Raw genomic sequence first — 16,896 nt, 5'->3', positions numbered from 1 at the left:
AACAAAGGACAACAGGAAAAATGGGCATGGGAAGGGTTTATTCAGACCCGGAGCTGCTTTTCCACGGAAATCTCCAGGATATGGAGCAAGCCTGGGTCTCCAGCAGCACCAAGGAGGTTTTCCAGCTTTCCTGGAGGCCTGGAAGGATGGTTCCCCTTGGAAAGGGACAGCTCAGCCACCAGAATGACCCATTTAGAGCTGGACAGGGAAGTTTAACGGGAAAAAAACAAAGGGAAGACACGAGACAATTCCCTACGGATCCACACACAGTGAAGGCCTCTTTGCAGGGCGAAAAAATTAATTATTCATGGAAAAAATTCCATTAAGAAGTGAAATGATTGACCTAGATCGGGATCAGTGAGGACAAAACAGGATGAGATGGGCGGGAAAGCAGCAGTAGCAGGGATGGGAGTTATGGGATTAGGAAAGGGATGGGATGGGAACAGGGACAACAAAAAATCCTAGAGTGATCCATGGGGAGAGACCATCCCGGTGCTGGAGCAGGATTTAGGATGCCCCAAAATTTCCTTGACTCCATGAGTGGGAGGCAACCAGGATTTTGGGAATTTTGAGAAACTTCCAGAGCTGCGGCAGGGGAAAGAGGAGGGGAGTGAGGAGAGGAATTCATCCTGGAATTCCCACCTTAGGGAAGGAAAACCCAAGCCCAGGATTCATCCATGGAATCCTTGGAATTGGTTCCGCACCCACATCCCGCGGCCCCCACAAACTCATGCGCTCCCAGTTTAGTCAGTTATGGATTAATGGATTCCCAGCACAGGAAAATCTCGGTTTTATCCAGAGTTCTCCGGGTCTGTTTGCATCCCTGCTCCCGGAGAAAGTTTCATTCCCGGTTAAACCAGCTCAACCCATCACAGGGCAGAGCTCCCAAACCTCCACCACAATCAGAAAAGCAGGAATTAATTCTTTTATCAGCCAAGATTGGCTTTGATCAGGATTTATTCCCACTCCAGATCCCGTGAGATAACTGGAAGAGCCAAGCGGAGCAAGCCGGATTTTACAAGTCTGTATTAATGATGGCAATTAAAAATCAGGGAGATTAATTAGTACCCTCCTGGCTTTAATAAACCTAAGGACAGCATGGAGGAAAAAAAAAAGATTTTTGCCTCAGCACAGCGCCATTTATAAATAATAATTAATAAATAATAAACATAAATCAATAAATAATAAGTATTTTGCTGTTTCTAACAGGGAGCAGCCAGAAATTCCCTGAGAACCAGAGGCTCTGAGCATGTAGAAGTTCCAGCTGGAAGTGTCAAGGTTTCCCTCATCCCTCTGGATGGGTCTGAGCTGGAAAAATAAATCCAAGGGCTCTTTATTTCGGCTTAAAAATCGACTCTGCTCCCCAGCTTTGCTGTGAACTGGGATCATCCCAGAAATATCCAATTCTCATCCCAGAGCTGCCAACTGTCCCTTTCCCAGCTAAAATTCCTCTGTCAGCTCTGTTTTCCAGGGATGTGCCCATCCTGGTGCATCCCAGCTTCTCAGCCCCGGCACGGCCAGGCTCAAACAGCCTCAGGTTTGCCAAAAAAAAGAGAGGAAAAGGGTCAAAATGGGGTTTTAATTCCATTAAAAGGAAAAAACCTGGGAAATTCTGCTAATGAAATATTCCATTTATCCTTTTGGATTGTTTTCCCCTGATAACTGCAGCCGGTTTGCCCGCAGAATTCTGGGAATCATCACTCCAAGACCTGGGAACAAGGGGTGGGTGACACTTCCTGTGGTTCTCCCAGCCCTGGAGAGGAATTTGGGACAAGTGTCCCACAAATCTCCCGTGCTCCACGTCCCCGCCAGCAGATCCCACATTCCCAAGCTCAGGAAAATCCAGGGAATGGGATTCACAGCCTTCCAGACCCCTTTTCCAGCTGCCTCCGGAGCTGAGCCAGGATCGTGGGGAGCAGCACCCCAAGGAAGAACAGCCAAGAGCCCCAAATTCCCCCCAGCACCTCCAATCCTTGGGATTCACATCCCTCTCCACATCCCGAAGCCTCCAGCATTCCCAGCCAGGTCATTCCAGGAATGCTGGGCAGCAACAAGGAAAAGGAGTGAGGGTAAGAATTTTTATCCCCAGCTCATTAATTATTGAGTTAATTAAGGCCTGGGTTGGAGTCCAGGTCTGCACAGGGGTGGGAGAGGGGGATCTGAATCCTCTGGAGTCAGGAAATTTTCCAGGGAAAGTTACAACACAAACAGCAGGAAGTTTCTCCAGCGCACCCATGAAATAGGGGGACAGAATGGGATTGTGCACATAAAATCCCTTTTTCCTGATTTCCCTTTTCCCTGGACAAAGATATCCAGGGCAATCCAGGAAAACTCTCCACTGGCATTCCCTTTGTCCCTATCCCATCTCTTGTCCCCTCCCTTCCAGGTGGTTGATGCGGCTCCCACCGAAGCTGATTTTGTTGACAATCCATTTTCCCATTTTTCCAAATATTTCCAGACTGTCCAGGCCATTCCAGCGCTTCCTCCCAGGCTGATTCCACTGCAAAGCCTTTCCCAGCTCCTCAGCTTCCTCCAAACCCTCCTGTTCCTGATCCCAATCCCCTTGGCCGTGCCCTGGCCTGGCACATCCCGCTCTTCCCGCGTTCCAGATCTCCCTGCTCCCAGCTGGCAGCGCCTTCCTTGTCCCCAGAAGTCCCCGTGGGGTGGGAAATGTGCCCTGGGCTGTGCCAGGCCCCGGCTCCGGCAGGGATTTCCCTCCAGGACACGGTGGGGACAGCAAGGGACATTCCCAGAGCTGACTCCACACAACCCCAGCCCCAAAAGCAGCAGGAAGGGCAGGAATCCTGTCTGGAACAGCTCCGGATCTGGGAGCAGCGGGAATCCGTGGTGGCTTTGGAGAGGTGGTGACATTCCCAGGATTCCCTGTGCCCCCAAAACCAGCCCCATCTCCCTCTCCCTAAAATCCCTCACTGCCGCTCTTGTTATCCCAACACATCCCTGACAATTCCAGCCCATTCCCGGTGCAGCCATCCTGGGGTTTTTGTGCCTGAAGCATCCTTTGGGATTTTGGGAAGGGCTTCTCCCTGAAGTGGCAGAATCCGTATGGAATTCCCTGCCCAGGAAAATTTGGGAGCTTGGGATGGGCTTTTCCCAGCAGGCACAGGATCCAAAGGGAATTCCCTGCCCAGATTTAGGATTTGGGGATGAGATTCTCCCTGCAGGGGATGAATCCGAAGGGAATTTCCTGTCCCGACAAAGGGCAGGAGCCTGTGGAAGCGCCCTGCACTTGCCCAACTTCTCTGCACAGAAATCACCCAGACCTCAGGAAAACCCAAATATTCCTCTTTTTATCCCTGCCTGAGTTCAGCTGGAAATACCAGGAATGTTCCCTCTGGAAATGCTTATCCTGGAGACACAGAAAAGAGGGATGAGGATCTGATGTTTAAATCCTGAGGGACAAAACTCAGCTCAGCCACGCAGGGCAGATCCTACAAACCCCAAACCCGCCAAAGCTGGGTTTAACTCGCTCAAACCCCCTTTGTGGGGTTTTGTGGGATGGATTTACTCCCAAAAATTTTGGCGAAGCTGCGGCCACGACGGGGACACGGCGACAGCAGAGGGGACGCGGGCAGGGAATGGGGTCAGTGGGGTTAGGCGGGACTGGGTTAAGCCGGGATTCCCAAAGCCAGCGTGGACTCACCGCGGTACATGGCAGGGGAATTTCCTAAAGACGTTTCGTTATGGGATTTCTCTGTAATTAAACAAAACACCGTGAGCAGAGCCGGGGGAGGCGGGGACAGCGTGGGGGGGCGACACGGAAATTCCCAAAAAAACCAGCCGGGACATCCCAAAAATCGACAAGGACAGGGGGCAGGGAATTCCTAAAAAAATAGTAAGGACAGAAGAGGGTGGGGGATATAGGGAATTTCCAAAAAACAAGGAGGGGACAGGGTGGGGAGGCACGAGAATTCCCAAAAAACAGCCAGGATGGAGGACAGGGGGAATTCCCAAAAAACCAGCCGGGATTTGGGACAGGGGGAATTCCCAAAAAACAACCAGGATGGGGGGCACAGGGAATTCCCAAAAAATATCCCGGATGGGAGACACTGGGAATTGCCCAAAAAAACACCAAGGATAGGACAGGGTGGGGGTCATGGGGACATCCCAAAAAACAGCCAGGATGGGACACAAGGAATTCCCAAAAGGTATCCAAGATGGGGGACACAGGGACATCCCAAAAAACAGCCAGGATACGGACACAAGGAATTCCCAAAAACCAGCAAGGACGGGACAGGGTGGGGGATCTGAGAATTTCCAAAAGCCAGCAAGGGACAGACAGGGTGGGGAACACTGGGAATTCCCAAAAAACTCAGGCAGGGATAGGACAGGTGGGACAGGTGGATCCAAAAGCACTCGGAGCACGGCACCTTCCGGGACAAACACAGCCAGGAACAGCGGGAAAAGGGGCTGGTTTCCTTCTCCAAGGGGTGGGAAGAGCTAAAAGTGTGGGAATTGTAGAGTAAATACTTCCTTGGAATGTTTTCTTCTTTGGAATCTCTGTGAAAACCCAAAAATTGGAGCAATTTGGAGGGGAAAATGTTTGGTTTTTTTTTTTTTCCCTTCTGGTTTTTTGCCTACAAAAATTCCATTTTCCAGCTGCTTTTTCCCATGGGATGGACACAGCTGGATAATGATGTAAGAAGGCAAGGAGGAGATGAAAAATAAATAATAATAATAATAATAATAATAATAATAATAATAATAATAATAATAATAATAATAATAATAATAATTTTCAAGCATAGCCTGCTGTAAAATCCTTCTTAATTCCAATTTAATTAATGGAGATTGTGTCCAGCTCCTCACTGAGGTGTTTATTGACCCTTAATTCCCATGAATAATGAAGTGAATCCCTCATTCTCTGGGAAATGGGGATTCCTCACCCTGCCCTGCCCTCCCCAGCATCCCAAATCTCGGTTTGGAGCCCGGGAATATCCTGGCACAGCCACATTCCCGAACTTTCAGAGCCTTAAATCCCTGTGTCCCTCAAGGGGTTAAAAGAGAATGCCCAAGGGCTCCCCAAACCTGGAGAAACACCACAAATTCCCTCAGGAATTCCCCGGAACCTTCCCATTTTCCTCCTGCATCCCATTCCATGATTTTTCAGGAGCTGGGGAAGACTTTTTGAAGGAGCCAAACTCGGGGATTAAAGCTGAGATGATCCAAAAGCTTGGGACAAATCCAACTTCCTCCCCTTCCAACATTCTATGGATAAAGAATTTTTTGTATGGGAAATTAAAGCCTCAGTTCCAAATTTTTTAAGGAATCTGGGAGGCTCCTGGGGTGGAATTTGCCTCTGATCCTACAGAAGTTGTTTCCCAAGGAAAACTGGAGGAGAAGGATTTTATTTTCCAAGGTTTGGGAAGGAAGGGGTATGAGACAAGTGAGGGGAGAGGGAGGGGGGAAACTCAAATCCATGAAAATCCACCAGGATTCCATCCAGTTTGCTTCCAGAGTTGGATAAATACATCAGGATGGAGCGCTTGGAGGCTCCAAACCCCACAGATAGTTTTTTGCTGGGTTTTTTCCCAAAAAAGAAACACTGGGATTTTCTTTGCCCAGCTCTGCAAACAGACAAATATTCGGAATCCACAAATAATATCCGGAATTATAAATGATATCCGGAATGAACGAGCTGCCCACATTCCCAGCACTGGGAAGGAACCCCTTGGAATTATTTAAATCACTTCTTCCCTACTCCAGCTTTGCACCAAGGAGGAGCTGCTACTCCGAGGCGGAAAACTCATCACTCCTAGATTCCTTTCATCACGTTCCTGCTCATTCAGGCTGCCGGGAATTCCAATTAAATTCCTCCCACCAGCATTCAGGAGCGCCTGGTGCTTCCCAAAAAACAGCCAGCACCTCCCAGCTGGATTTTCCTGGGAACGCTGGGAATGGGTGGAAGCCCCTGCCCGGTGATGGTGGATGTTCAATGAGGATTTTGTCACCTCGAGCCCTTGTGACAGCTCAGGGTCCTTGTGTCCCTCAAACTGACCCCATTCCCTCTTCCAGAGTCACCCCAGAGCACCAGGAATTTCTTTTCCTTCAGGAATTCTCATTCCTGGAGGAAAATCTGCCCCGGAAGAGGCCGGAGCCAAGGGAAAGGCTCTGGAGAGAGCCCCTTGTGTCCCCTCATCGATGCTCGGTGGGGACACCTGGGGACGCCCATCCCGAGGGTCCCACCGGATTCCAGAGGCTCCCACCAGATTCCAGATGCTCCCAGTGGATTCCAGAGGCTCCCACCCTCCTGGAAACACCTCCCGGATCAAAGGAGACCCAGGAATATCCACAGCCACATTCCACACCCATTTTTCCACATCCAATCCCCTGGAGCAAACCACGGCCAATTCCAGCTTCCCAAAGCAGGGAATGATCCCTGGATGTTTTACATTTCCCTGAATGTGGTGGGAATGTGGAAACACTCCCAGTTTTGTCCCAGAGACGTGGGCTTTGTGATTCCTGGTCCAAGTTACCTCTGGATGTTTTACACTCCCCTGGAGATGAATTTCCCTGATATGGAAACACTCTCCAGTTTATCCCAAAAATGCGGAATTGGTGATCCCTGCACCAAATCCCCTCTGGATATTTTACATTTCCCTGGAGGCAGTAGGAATACTCCAGATGTGTCAAAACTCTGTAATTCATCCCGAACACACGGAATTGGTGATCCCTGCATTTCCCTGGAGATGACAGGAGTGCTCCATCCCTGCTGAAACATTCCCTGTTTTATCCCAAACACACGGAACTGGTGACTCCTGCATTTTCCTGAAGATGGTGGGAATGCCCCAACTGCACGGAAACTCCCCCAGCTATATCCCAGCACTGGGATTTGGTGATTCCTGCTTCAAGTTACCTCTGGATATTTTACACATCCCCGGAGACAGCGGCAATGCCACACCTCTGTCAAAACATTCCCAGCTTTATCCCAAGCACACGGAATTGGCATTTCCCTGGAGATGGGGGGAACGCCTCATCTGCGAAACGCTCCCGGTTTTACCCCAAACACACGCAATCGGCAATCCCTACACCAAACCACTTCTGGAACCCTAAAACCAGGAATCCACAACCCCTCCCACCCCAAAAACCACCAGTCCTCACCCAAACCCATCCCTACCCCACCCCAACCGAAGCACGTGAGCCGCTCTTCCCTTTCCTGGATTCCTGACTGGAAAATCCCATGGGATGGAGGCCAAACTGGTCTCCCAGTGAGCCACTTACTGGTTTTGACCTTGAGGGTGAAGGGGTTCTTCTGCTGGATGGTGTGGGTGAAGTGGAAGCGGGCGTTGCAGCTGTAGTCGGTCAGCGCGTCCTGCGCCAGCACGTTGGAGAAGTAGAGGTCCCCGTTGTGGCCCTGGGACACGCGCTTGTCCTGCGGGATCGGCTCCATGGCTGCGGGAATTTGGGATTTATGGAGGCGGGGAATGGCGGGGGGATTGGGGGGTGTGAGGGGTGGCGTGCCGAAAGGAAGAGGGAGGGCCCTAAACTAACAGAAACGAGCCTAAATTAGCAGAAAGTGCCCAAAATTGGTGGTTATGAGCCTAAACTAGCAGAAAGTGCCCTGAGTGAGCAGAAAAAATCCCTAAACTACCAGTAACGACCCTAAACTATTAAAAAGTACCCAAAACTAGCAGAAAGTGCCCAAAATTGGTGGTTATAGCCCTAAACTAGCAGAAAGTGCCCTGAGTGAGCAGAAAAAAAACCCTGAACTACCACTAACGACCCTAAACTATTAAAAACAACCCTAAACTAGCAGAAAGTATCCAAAACCAGCAGTAATTACCCTAAATGACCAGTAATGACCCTAAGTTAGCAGCCATGACCCTAAACTAGCAGAAATTACCCTAAACTAGCAGGACCAACCCTAAAGTAGCAGGACCAACCCTAAAGTAGCAGAAAGTGCCCTAAACTGATAGAAATGACCCCAAACTAACATGAACAACTATAAGGACCAACCCTAAACTAACAGAAACAACCCCAAGCTGACAGAACCAACCCCAGCCTATCAGCAACAACCCCACCCAGGGTTATTTTGAGCCCCAGAGGTGACGGAGACGCCGTTCCCAGAATTCCCGGTGGGAAAGGCTCTCCCCACTCACAGCTGCTCATCCAGAAGATGACGGGCTCGGGGAGGCCAGGCGGGGGATTGCACTGCAGGCTCAGCGGGGCCCCCTCATCCACCTCGATCACATCCACTTTTTCCTTGGGCCACAGCGGAGATTCTGCCACGGGAAGCAAAGGAAAGTGAGGAAAGAAGGGAAGGATTCCGGGAGGTTCCTGCTGGATCCGGCCTGGTTTCAGCACAAAATTTGTCTGGGCGTGTGTAAAACTCTCAGGAATTCAGCCCTTGAAATCCATCCCTGGAATCCACACCCTTAAATTCATACCCTCAGTTCCATCCCCTCAATTCCATCCGCTTAAATCCATGTCTTCAAGTCCATATTCAAATCCATCCCGTGAAATCCATCCCCTGAAATTCATCCCTCAAATCCACACCATTAAATTCATATCCTCAGTTCCACGCTCTCAATTCCACGCCCCCAAATCCATCCCTCAAACCCATCCCCTCAAACCCATCCCCCTAAATTCATCCCTCAAATCCATCCCTGAAATCCACACCCTTAAGTTCACATCCTCGGTTCCATCCCCTCAATTCCACACCCTCAAATCCGTATCCTTAAATTCATATCCTCAATTCCACCCCACCAAATCCATCCCTCAAACTTTCATCCCGAGCGATTCCCCGTCAGCTCCAGCCACAACCCCACTCCTTCCCTGTCTCCTGGACACACTCGGAGCTGTTTGAACTCTGGATATTCCCCTCCAAACCTCCCGTGGCCCTGCTCCGCTTCCCGGGAATCACTCACTGGAAACCTGGAGGTGGATTTTGCTGGAAAGGGCCGTTCCGTAGTCGTTCTTGGCGAAACACTGGTACTCGCCCTCGTAGTCATCGGGCCGGCCCCCGCTGTGGAAGTCGATGACCAAAGTTCCCGATCTCCTCCTCATGGACACCTTGGGATCCTTGGCCACGTTGAAGAACTTCCCGTTCCGCGTCCAGGAAAAGCTGGAATGGCAAGAAAAAGCTGGGTTTGGAACCGTTTCCCCGGTGAGGTCCTTACCTGTGCTGCGCCAAGAGCGGGATGGGCTGGTGAGGGAGGGTGGAGCAGCTGGAGCGGCTCTGGAGCACTGAGGGACAGCGGGATGAGGGCTGGGAATGCACTCACATGGGAACGGGATTGCCTTTGGCTTCACATTCGATGAAGATGTTATCCCTGGGATCCACGATGTAATCCTTGATGGATTGCTTGGTGATCGTGGGGGGCTGCGGCACTGCAGGGAGAGGGAAATCCATGAGGAACCGGTGGAGATCCCTCTGCGCCCTCTCGCAGCAATTCCTGCTGGGATCTCAGCTCCTTCCCCCTGCTGGGTGGGTGATCTGGAGGTTGAATCCTGCGGAAATTCCTGTGAATTCCCTGAATTCATCACCTCTCAGAGCACCACAGTGTCCGGACTCCCTTCAGGTACCAAAAAAGCCTCAATTCCCTCTCCATATCTTGCTCTCATTTGGGAATGCCCCAGTCCCAGCCTCCTGTTCCCGCAGGGTGAATCCAGTGGGAATTCATCCTGGATCTGCAGCTCCGAAGGGGCTGGGCCAGGGATCCTGAGACATTCCTGGTGTGAGGAAGAGGCTCCAACCCCCCCAGGATGGCCCCAAAGGAGCTCAGACCTGGAATTTAGGAGGGCAGGGATGGAAACGGGAACCGCATGGCCGGAACAGGACCCGGCCCTGATCTCCGAACTGCAGATCCCATCTCCTGGGGTGAAGATCCAAGGCTCTTTCCCTCATCCCCTGAGATCCAGGGATGCTCCCAACTCATCAGAATGTGGGGCTGAGCCTGGCACAGGTGCCAGGAGGGAATTCCTGCCTTTCTCCAAACCCAAACCCAGCAGGAACAACTTTTCCCTGGCAAACACAGCCTGGATCCTGCTCCTGGGAAAGCACAGAGAGCTGGGAGCTCTTCCCAAGCGGCTCCAGCCTCTCCATGCCCTGGGATGTGCGGGAAAAGTGGCTCAAAGTCCCCCTTGTGCCACCACAGCCACCACCAGCCCTCGTGCAGTTTTGGGGACAGGGACACGGCCACCCCCAGGGGAGGGAACACTTACATTCACTCTGGATATTTGCTGTTATTCCCAAAGGAAAAGCATAGAGGGAAAAAGACAGGAGGTTAATTCAGGAGCAACCCCATTCCCGGCACAGCCAGAAAACAAATCCAGGGAGTTTTTGCAGGCCTTGGAAACCCTACACAAAAACCCTTTTCCTTCCAAATGTGGAGGAGAAAATCCAAATTTGGAGGAGAAAATCCAAATTTGGAGAAGAAACCCCAGACGTGGAGGGGAAATCTGAATGTGGAGGAGAAAATCCAAATGTGGAGGGGAAAACTCAGCTGTGGAGGAGAAAATCCACCCAGGATGTTCCCACCTTCATCCCACCTCCTCCCCATCCCAGTGAGGAATTTTTGGGAAAGAAGTGGAGAGGATAAATCCCAAACTCACAGTCCAGGGGGACCTCGATGGCGCTGACGAGGTGCTGGAGGCAGAGGGCGAAGGCAATTCCGGCGCAGGTGACCTGGGCTCTCCTCGGGATCATCTTGGAGCTTCTCCAGGTGGCCTCAGGACCTTGGGATGTCCCTTGGGGTGACTTTGGGGTGTCCCCTGGGGTGGCACCTGCGGAGGGGTCCTCAGCTGGAATAAAACAACCCCAAAGTCACATCGCTGAGCCAATCCTGGCGCTTTCCTTTTGGAAACTTCGGGAACATGGCGTTTCCGCCCAAAAAAAATGGTGGGAATGGAGCCAGGAGTGGTGTCCAGGATTTGGGGAACACGTGGGAACAGCTCTCCTAAGCCCAGGGCTGTCCTGCTGGAAGGATTTATGGAGTTGTTTGGGCTCCAGCCCTGGAGGGAATACCCAGGGACCAAGAGAAAATTCCTGGGAGCAGTGAGATCCAAATGGAGCCCGTGGGATGGAATAATTTGCTGTTTAAAAAATAATAATAATTGTATTTTATGCATAAAAGCTATTGAGGAACATCCAATCCCTCAGGGCATCGGGATGAGCTCAGGGGTCTGGAGCCCCCCCCTGTTGTCCCAAAAATCCTGGAATTGATCCAGCAGAATTCTAGGATTGGGATCTTTCCCGACTGCTCTCCAAACAATTCCATTCCCAAGCAGGAGCCTGATGTTCCCCTCACTGCTGCCAGATCCCATCCAAGCTCCCAGGATCCCGTTTTCCACCCAAACACATTTTGTCCCTCCTGAAACAAATGCAGATCCCAAAAGGACAGCAAAAAGCTTTAAATCCATAAAAAACAGGGATATTTTAAGGGATGGAGGCAGTTTGGGTTAAAAAAGGTCTGAATAGGAACAGTTTGGGCCTGAAAAGTGAGGAATTTCTTATTTTCCTTGGATTTGGGGGTGGGTAATGGCTGAGAGGGAAAGGCGGAATTTCCTGACACAGATTCCTGGGGAATATTTGTAAATATAGGAATAGAAAAGGGCTGAGCCCAAACTCTGATGGAAAATCACAGAATTCTGGAATGGTTTGGGTTGGGAAGGGAATTTAAAGCTCATCCCAAGGGCAGGGACACCTTCCCCTACCCCAGGTTGCTCCAACCCAGCACTGGGCACTTCCAGGGATCCAAGGGCAGCTTCTCCCTACAAATCCTCGTAGGTCCCATTACAACAGGGCTGCAAAATCCAGGAATTCAGGAAGAAATGAAATTCCAGGCAATTTTTGATCTGTAAAAATCACACAGAATCAGACACAGAATCTCTGGTCTGAACCCATGGGCAGAATCCTGCAGGAATGCCCCAGCTGGGTGATCCATAGGATTGCACGGAGCAGCGCTGGCCGGGAGCAAGGAAAACGACACAGGGAATTCATCCCCTGGGAAATGCCAGGCTCCTCCAGGCTCCTCCAGGCTCCTCCAGGCTCCTCCAGGCTCCTCCAGGGCCCCTTTGTCCGGAGCAGATGTGGGCAGCGGGAACAATCCCTGGGAACAATCCCTGGGAACAATTCCTGCGCGTGTAGGTGGGTCCTGGAGAACACAGCCCAGCATTGTCCCGGCTGCTCCCGGGAATTCTCCCAGCACAGAGGCCGGAGCTGCCACAAGGATCACAGGGGCATTCCAAGCTGGGGGTGCTGGAGACGAAGGAATGCCAGGGGAGAAGCTTTTCCCAAAAATCAACATTTTTCCAGCTTTTTTCCTGCATAGGAAGGATCTGACACCAGCCCAAAAAGCAGGAAAAATCCTTCAGCCTCATCCCTGCATCCCAAAGGGAGGGATGGAGAGGGGAAAGGTTGGTTGGGGTTGGTTCATCACCAGAGCCCTGCTCTGCTCCTCAGAATTCCATGGTATTCCCTCTTTTCTCCCTCCTGATCTGAAATCGAAAATCCATGGAAACAGCTTCTCTTCCTGCAGAAATTCCCGGGGAGATCCCGCTCCGGCACCAGCCAGGACATGGATTAATTTGGATCAGACTGGTTTGGGAGGAAGAAGGAAAGGAAGTGAGGGGAAAAATAGGGATTGAAATGGGAAAATCCAGGTGGGAAAGTGAAAAGTTTGGTTCCACCCAGGACCCTCCCTGTGTCCCTCCGCCGGACACTGGGGGACACTGGGACTGCTCCGGCAACATTTTTCCAGGAATCCCGAGAAAAAAATCCCAAAGAATCCGTGGGCTGGCGATTTGGGGACATTCCTTGTCCCATTCCTGATGGAGCAGCAAATCCCATCCCAGTAAATCCAGCTCAGGACAGGTGGAGGTGACACTGTGCCGATGTCACCTCCTTTCCAGGGCCATCCATCCCACACTGCTCCCACGGAGCTGGTGGCACAGGGGGACACGGGCGGCACCCGGAGTGTCCCCAGGCCACCCCTCCCTGGTGACATCTGGCCCTGGGATCAGCCAAGGGTTAATCAGGTGGAAAAATAACCCTGGGATGGATCCAGAGCCTCTGGAAAAGCTTCCCGGCTCCCACCTCCGCTCCTGCTGCTGGGCACAGCCCCAGAGGGGATTCTGGAAGTGGGCTTGGAGCCTCTCCAAGGATGGGGACATTTGGACAAACTGTGGGATTTTTGGGGTCCCCGGGAGTCCCTTCCCACTCAGGATATTCCATGATTTTGGGAATAAAAGGATGGATGCAACACTCAGAGAGAGGAAACTTCCACATTCCTCCAAGTCACACGGAGCTGGGAGAGGGTTTGGCTGGAATTCCCTTCCCTGTTGGACACGACCCACAGCTGTCCATGCCAGGGATGTCTGTTCCCATGGGAAAATCCACCCTGGGAAGTCGGGACACTTGGAATTCCTCTCCTGTGTGAGAGGAACCCTTGGACACGGGAAGAGCAGATCCTGATCCCACCCTTGGATCCCAGACCTGGCTCTCCCTCCTGCCAAGGGCATCAGTCATGGCTGATCCCAGTGGGAACTGGTTTATCCCAGTGGGAATTGATTTATCCCAGTGGGAATTGATTTATCCCAGTAAGAATTGATTTATCCCACTGGGAACTGACTGATTCCATTGGGAGCTGACCTGGCCTTGGACACTTCCCTGGAAGTTCATTCCCAAGAAATCCCAGCTGGTGACCCAAAGCTGATGCTCCAGGTGTGTCCCATCATTCCTGGCAGGGTTTGGCGATCCCATTCCCACTTCTTTTCCCAGGAATTGTGACAGCCCTTGAGGCCATTTTCCGCAAGAATGCGACGAAATCCCAAATTTATTCATTCCCTGGAGCTGGGAACGAGGAGGGCAACAGCCTTCCCTGCCATTTCCCACCATTCCCTGCTTTTTCTCACCATTCCCTGGCATTTCTCACAACTTTTCCCGCTCTCCACGGAATTGTCACCCTTTGTCACTCAGTCATCAAATCCCGGTGTCACCACCTCTCCATCTGCCTCCGGAACGGGAATAAATTAATTGGGAGAAGATTTTGGCTCTGGGATAATGAAGCTGGCAGGAGCCCAGCTCAGGAGGGAGCCTGGCGATGCTGTGGTTAAAAATTCCATGAAAATAAAAGGGATTTCGGGGAATTAAAAGGACAGGTTGGAATTTAGGGTTTCCTTGGAAAAGGTCAAAGGATGGGGGGATGGATTGAGCCAGGGATGAATGGAATGAGGATTTTTATCTGCCAAAACTTTCCAAAAATCCCTGGAGAAGGTGGAATCCGTGTCCTGCAAACCCTTGGAAGCACAAATCTCCCCTTGCTGGCACTGCTGGAAATGGGAGGGAAAATCCACAGGAAAATCACGGAGTTTAAAGTCCAGGAAAAACAAAGAAAAGGGAAATTTCAACATTTAACTCTTCCCACCTCATCTCCGATCCACCAGAGTTTTCTGCTGGGAATATTCAATGGAAAAAGCGTGAAAATCCATTAAAACCCCGGAGCTGAGGGAAACAAAGAGCAGGGATTGGGAATGAGGGTTGGATCAGCAAATTCCTTGAATTCCGCACGTTGGAATTGGAGCTGGAATCCAACCTTGGTAAAAGACAGAGAAGGATTTCCATGAAAAATTCAGGAGAGGAGGAAGGATCCCACCTCTGGCACAGCTCAGCCGCTGGATCTGGGCACAACCTGTCCCAAAAAATATTCCAAGTTTTTCCAAGTTTTTCCCAGGATAATGTGGGAATGAGGAGCGTGTCCCACCTTGGCTGAGGTGATGTGGAAAATTGGGAATCTCCCTCACGTGGCTTTGGGAAGGATTTCTCTCCCTTTTTCCAAGCTCAAGACAGAACAAGTGCTCAGATCATGGAAAAACCGGAATTTCCGTGTGGGAGGGATGAATCCCGCAAGGTGCAGGCACAAAACCCCGTTAGGATGTCAGGAAATCCCACAAAAAGCTCAGAGCGGGATGATCTGGAGCATCCCTGTAGGATGCCAGACCCCTTTTTGGGATTTCCCCATTTTCCCAATCCTTTTCCTGCTGCTCTCCCTCATCCCTCGGGATCCCATCCCTTGCTGGTGGCCATGGCAACGCCAATCCGTGCGGGAAAGGGGAGGAATTTGGAATATTATTCATGAGGAATGAGGGAGAGCTCGGAGCTGACCCTCTGGAAGCTGCTCCTGCCTGGAGCAGGATGGAAAAGGCCCCTCCTTGGCATTCCCACTGGGAAAACGTTCCTGATTTATTATTGAAAAGGGGAAATATTCCCTTTTTTGTTGTTGTTGAGTTTAATTAGGAGGAAAATCTTCCTGGAGGAATCCTTGGTGATCCCAACCCTGCTCCCATCCCTTTTCCCGCCCTGCCGGTTCAGCTTTTCAGAGTCTCTGGGGTCGGGGTTTGGGAAAGGGGAGCAGCAAAGCCTGGCTTTAAACACGGAATTTTAATGGAATTGTCGCATTCCCAAGAGGAGGACGGTGCCAATTCCCTGCTCCCGAGGGAATTCTGCACCATCAGCTCCAGCTCCGAATTCCCGGAGGCTGCGGGTATTTCCAAACCTCCTCCTTTCCCGCTGCTCCATCCCATCCCTGGCTGCTCTGGAATCACCCCCAGCCCAAAAATCCCATTCCAAATTCCTGGAGGCTGCAGGGAGCTCCAAACCTTCTCCCGTGCTCTTCCCACTGCTCTGGAATGACCCTATCCCACGCCAAGGCAGGTCCCACAATCTCCAAGGATTTGATTTATTCCACCACCTCCTACTCCAAGGGCAGGGAGTCTCCTCCCTTTCCCTCTCCCGTGTCCGGCAGTTTTCCCTCTCCAGAGCTCAGGCTGAGATCCTCCCTCTCTCGATCCCGAGCTCAAAGTGTCTCAAATCCAAGGATTTACAGGAAATCTCCACCTCCTCACAGGGTATTCCAAGGGCAGGGAGCCACTTCCATTTCCCTCTCCCACATCAGGCTGTTTTCCCCTCCAAAGCTCAGGTCGAGGTTGTCCCTCCCTGGATCCCAAATAAAAAGTGTCTCAAATCCAGGGATTTATGGAAAATTTCTGCCTCTTCCTAACACATTTTTCCAAGGGCAGGGAAACACCTCCCTTTCCCTCTCCCATTTTTTCCCCCCCTCCAAAGCTCAGGCTGAGCTTCTCCCTCTCTCTATCCCAAACTCCAAGATTTTCCACATCCCAGGAAGGACACTCTGAGCTCCTCACATCCCAAAAAATCCCCATTTCCCCCTAAGATTTTCCACATCCCTGAGCTCCTCACATCCCAAAAAATCCCCATTTACCCCTAAGATTTTCCACATCCTCCCACATCCCAAACAATCCGCGTTTCCCTCTCCCTGTCCTCCCCACAGACAGCCGGGATGTCACATCCCCTCCATCCCGGAGAAGCGCCGAGGCTCCACAGCCCCGATCCATAATTCCGACTTTCTCCATCCTTCCCTTCCTTCTCCCTTTCCCTGCCTTTTCCCGTGGGAACAATGGAGCGGTGGCTCCGGACACTGCCCGCTCTGTGCCAGCCTGGGCCTGTCCCCGTGTCCCCAGCACGGAGGGGGTGACGCCGCTTTGTTCCCAGATGCAGCTTCCTTTTGTTCCCCATCCTGTGGAAAAGCAGAGCAGAGACATCCCCGCCACTGCCAATTCCCAGCCAGGAATTTCTGGCTCTCCCACCCATATTCCAGCTTGGAATTGTTGGGTTTTTCGCCTCTGCGAGAGCGGCGGCTCGGCTTCACGGCAAGAAAATTCCAGAGGAATTCGGCTGGGGGGAATCACAGGGATCCTCATTTCCCGACCTCCCGCGCTCTCATCGCTCATCCTGGGATTTTCCAGCCGGGAAAGAGCCAACCCCAGGCAGGGAAAGGAGGGAATTTAACTGAAAATAAAATTTAAAAAATAAAAAATTAAAAATTAAAAATTAAATTTAAATCAAAATTTAAATCAAAA

At 51.3% G+C, this 16,896-nt stretch overlaps 1 protein-coding gene across 25 annotated transcripts in view; it reads right to left on the bottom strand.

Moving 5' to 3' along the window:
- Window positions 1-16,896, bottom strand: part of NFASC (neurofascin) — a 68,020-nt gene that overhangs the window by 41,049 nt on the left and 10,075 nt on the right. For 11 of the 25 annotated variants that reach the window (XR_015278997.1, XM_086861771.1, XM_086861775.1 and 8 more), the window contains exons 1-7: window positions 10,573-10,754; window positions 10,183-10,200; window positions 9,243-9,348; window positions 8,886-9,082; window positions 8,118-8,240; window positions 7,240-7,410; window positions 3,662-3,712 (exon numbers count right to left, since the gene is read on the bottom strand). Coding sequence is in view for 24 of the 25 variants with exons in the window: in XM_086861771.1 (XP_086717897.1) it covers window positions 3,662-3,712; window positions 7,240-7,410; window positions 8,118-8,240; window positions 8,886-9,082; window positions 9,243-9,348; window positions 10,183-10,200; window positions 10,573-10,666 (760 nt within the window). In the remaining variant the exon portion in view is untranslated. Of the gene's footprint in view, window positions 1-3,661; window positions 3,713-7,239; window positions 7,411-8,117; window positions 8,241-8,885; window positions 9,083-9,242; window positions 9,349-10,182; window positions 10,201-10,572; window positions 10,762-16,896 lie in introns of those variants that run through there. The other 14 variants (XM_086861773.1, XM_086861781.1, XM_086861789.1 and 11 more) reach the window with 5 other exon arrangements.

Source organism: Cyanistes caeruleus, chromosome 24 (genome assembly GCF_971803275.1).
Source record: "Cyanistes caeruleus chromosome 24, bCyaCae1.hap1.1, whole genome shotgun sequence".
NCBI classification, from domain to species: Eukaryota; Metazoa; Chordata; class Aves; order Passeriformes; family Paridae; genus Cyanistes; species Cyanistes caeruleus.
This window is presented reverse-complemented; position numbering and strand designations above follow the sequence as displayed.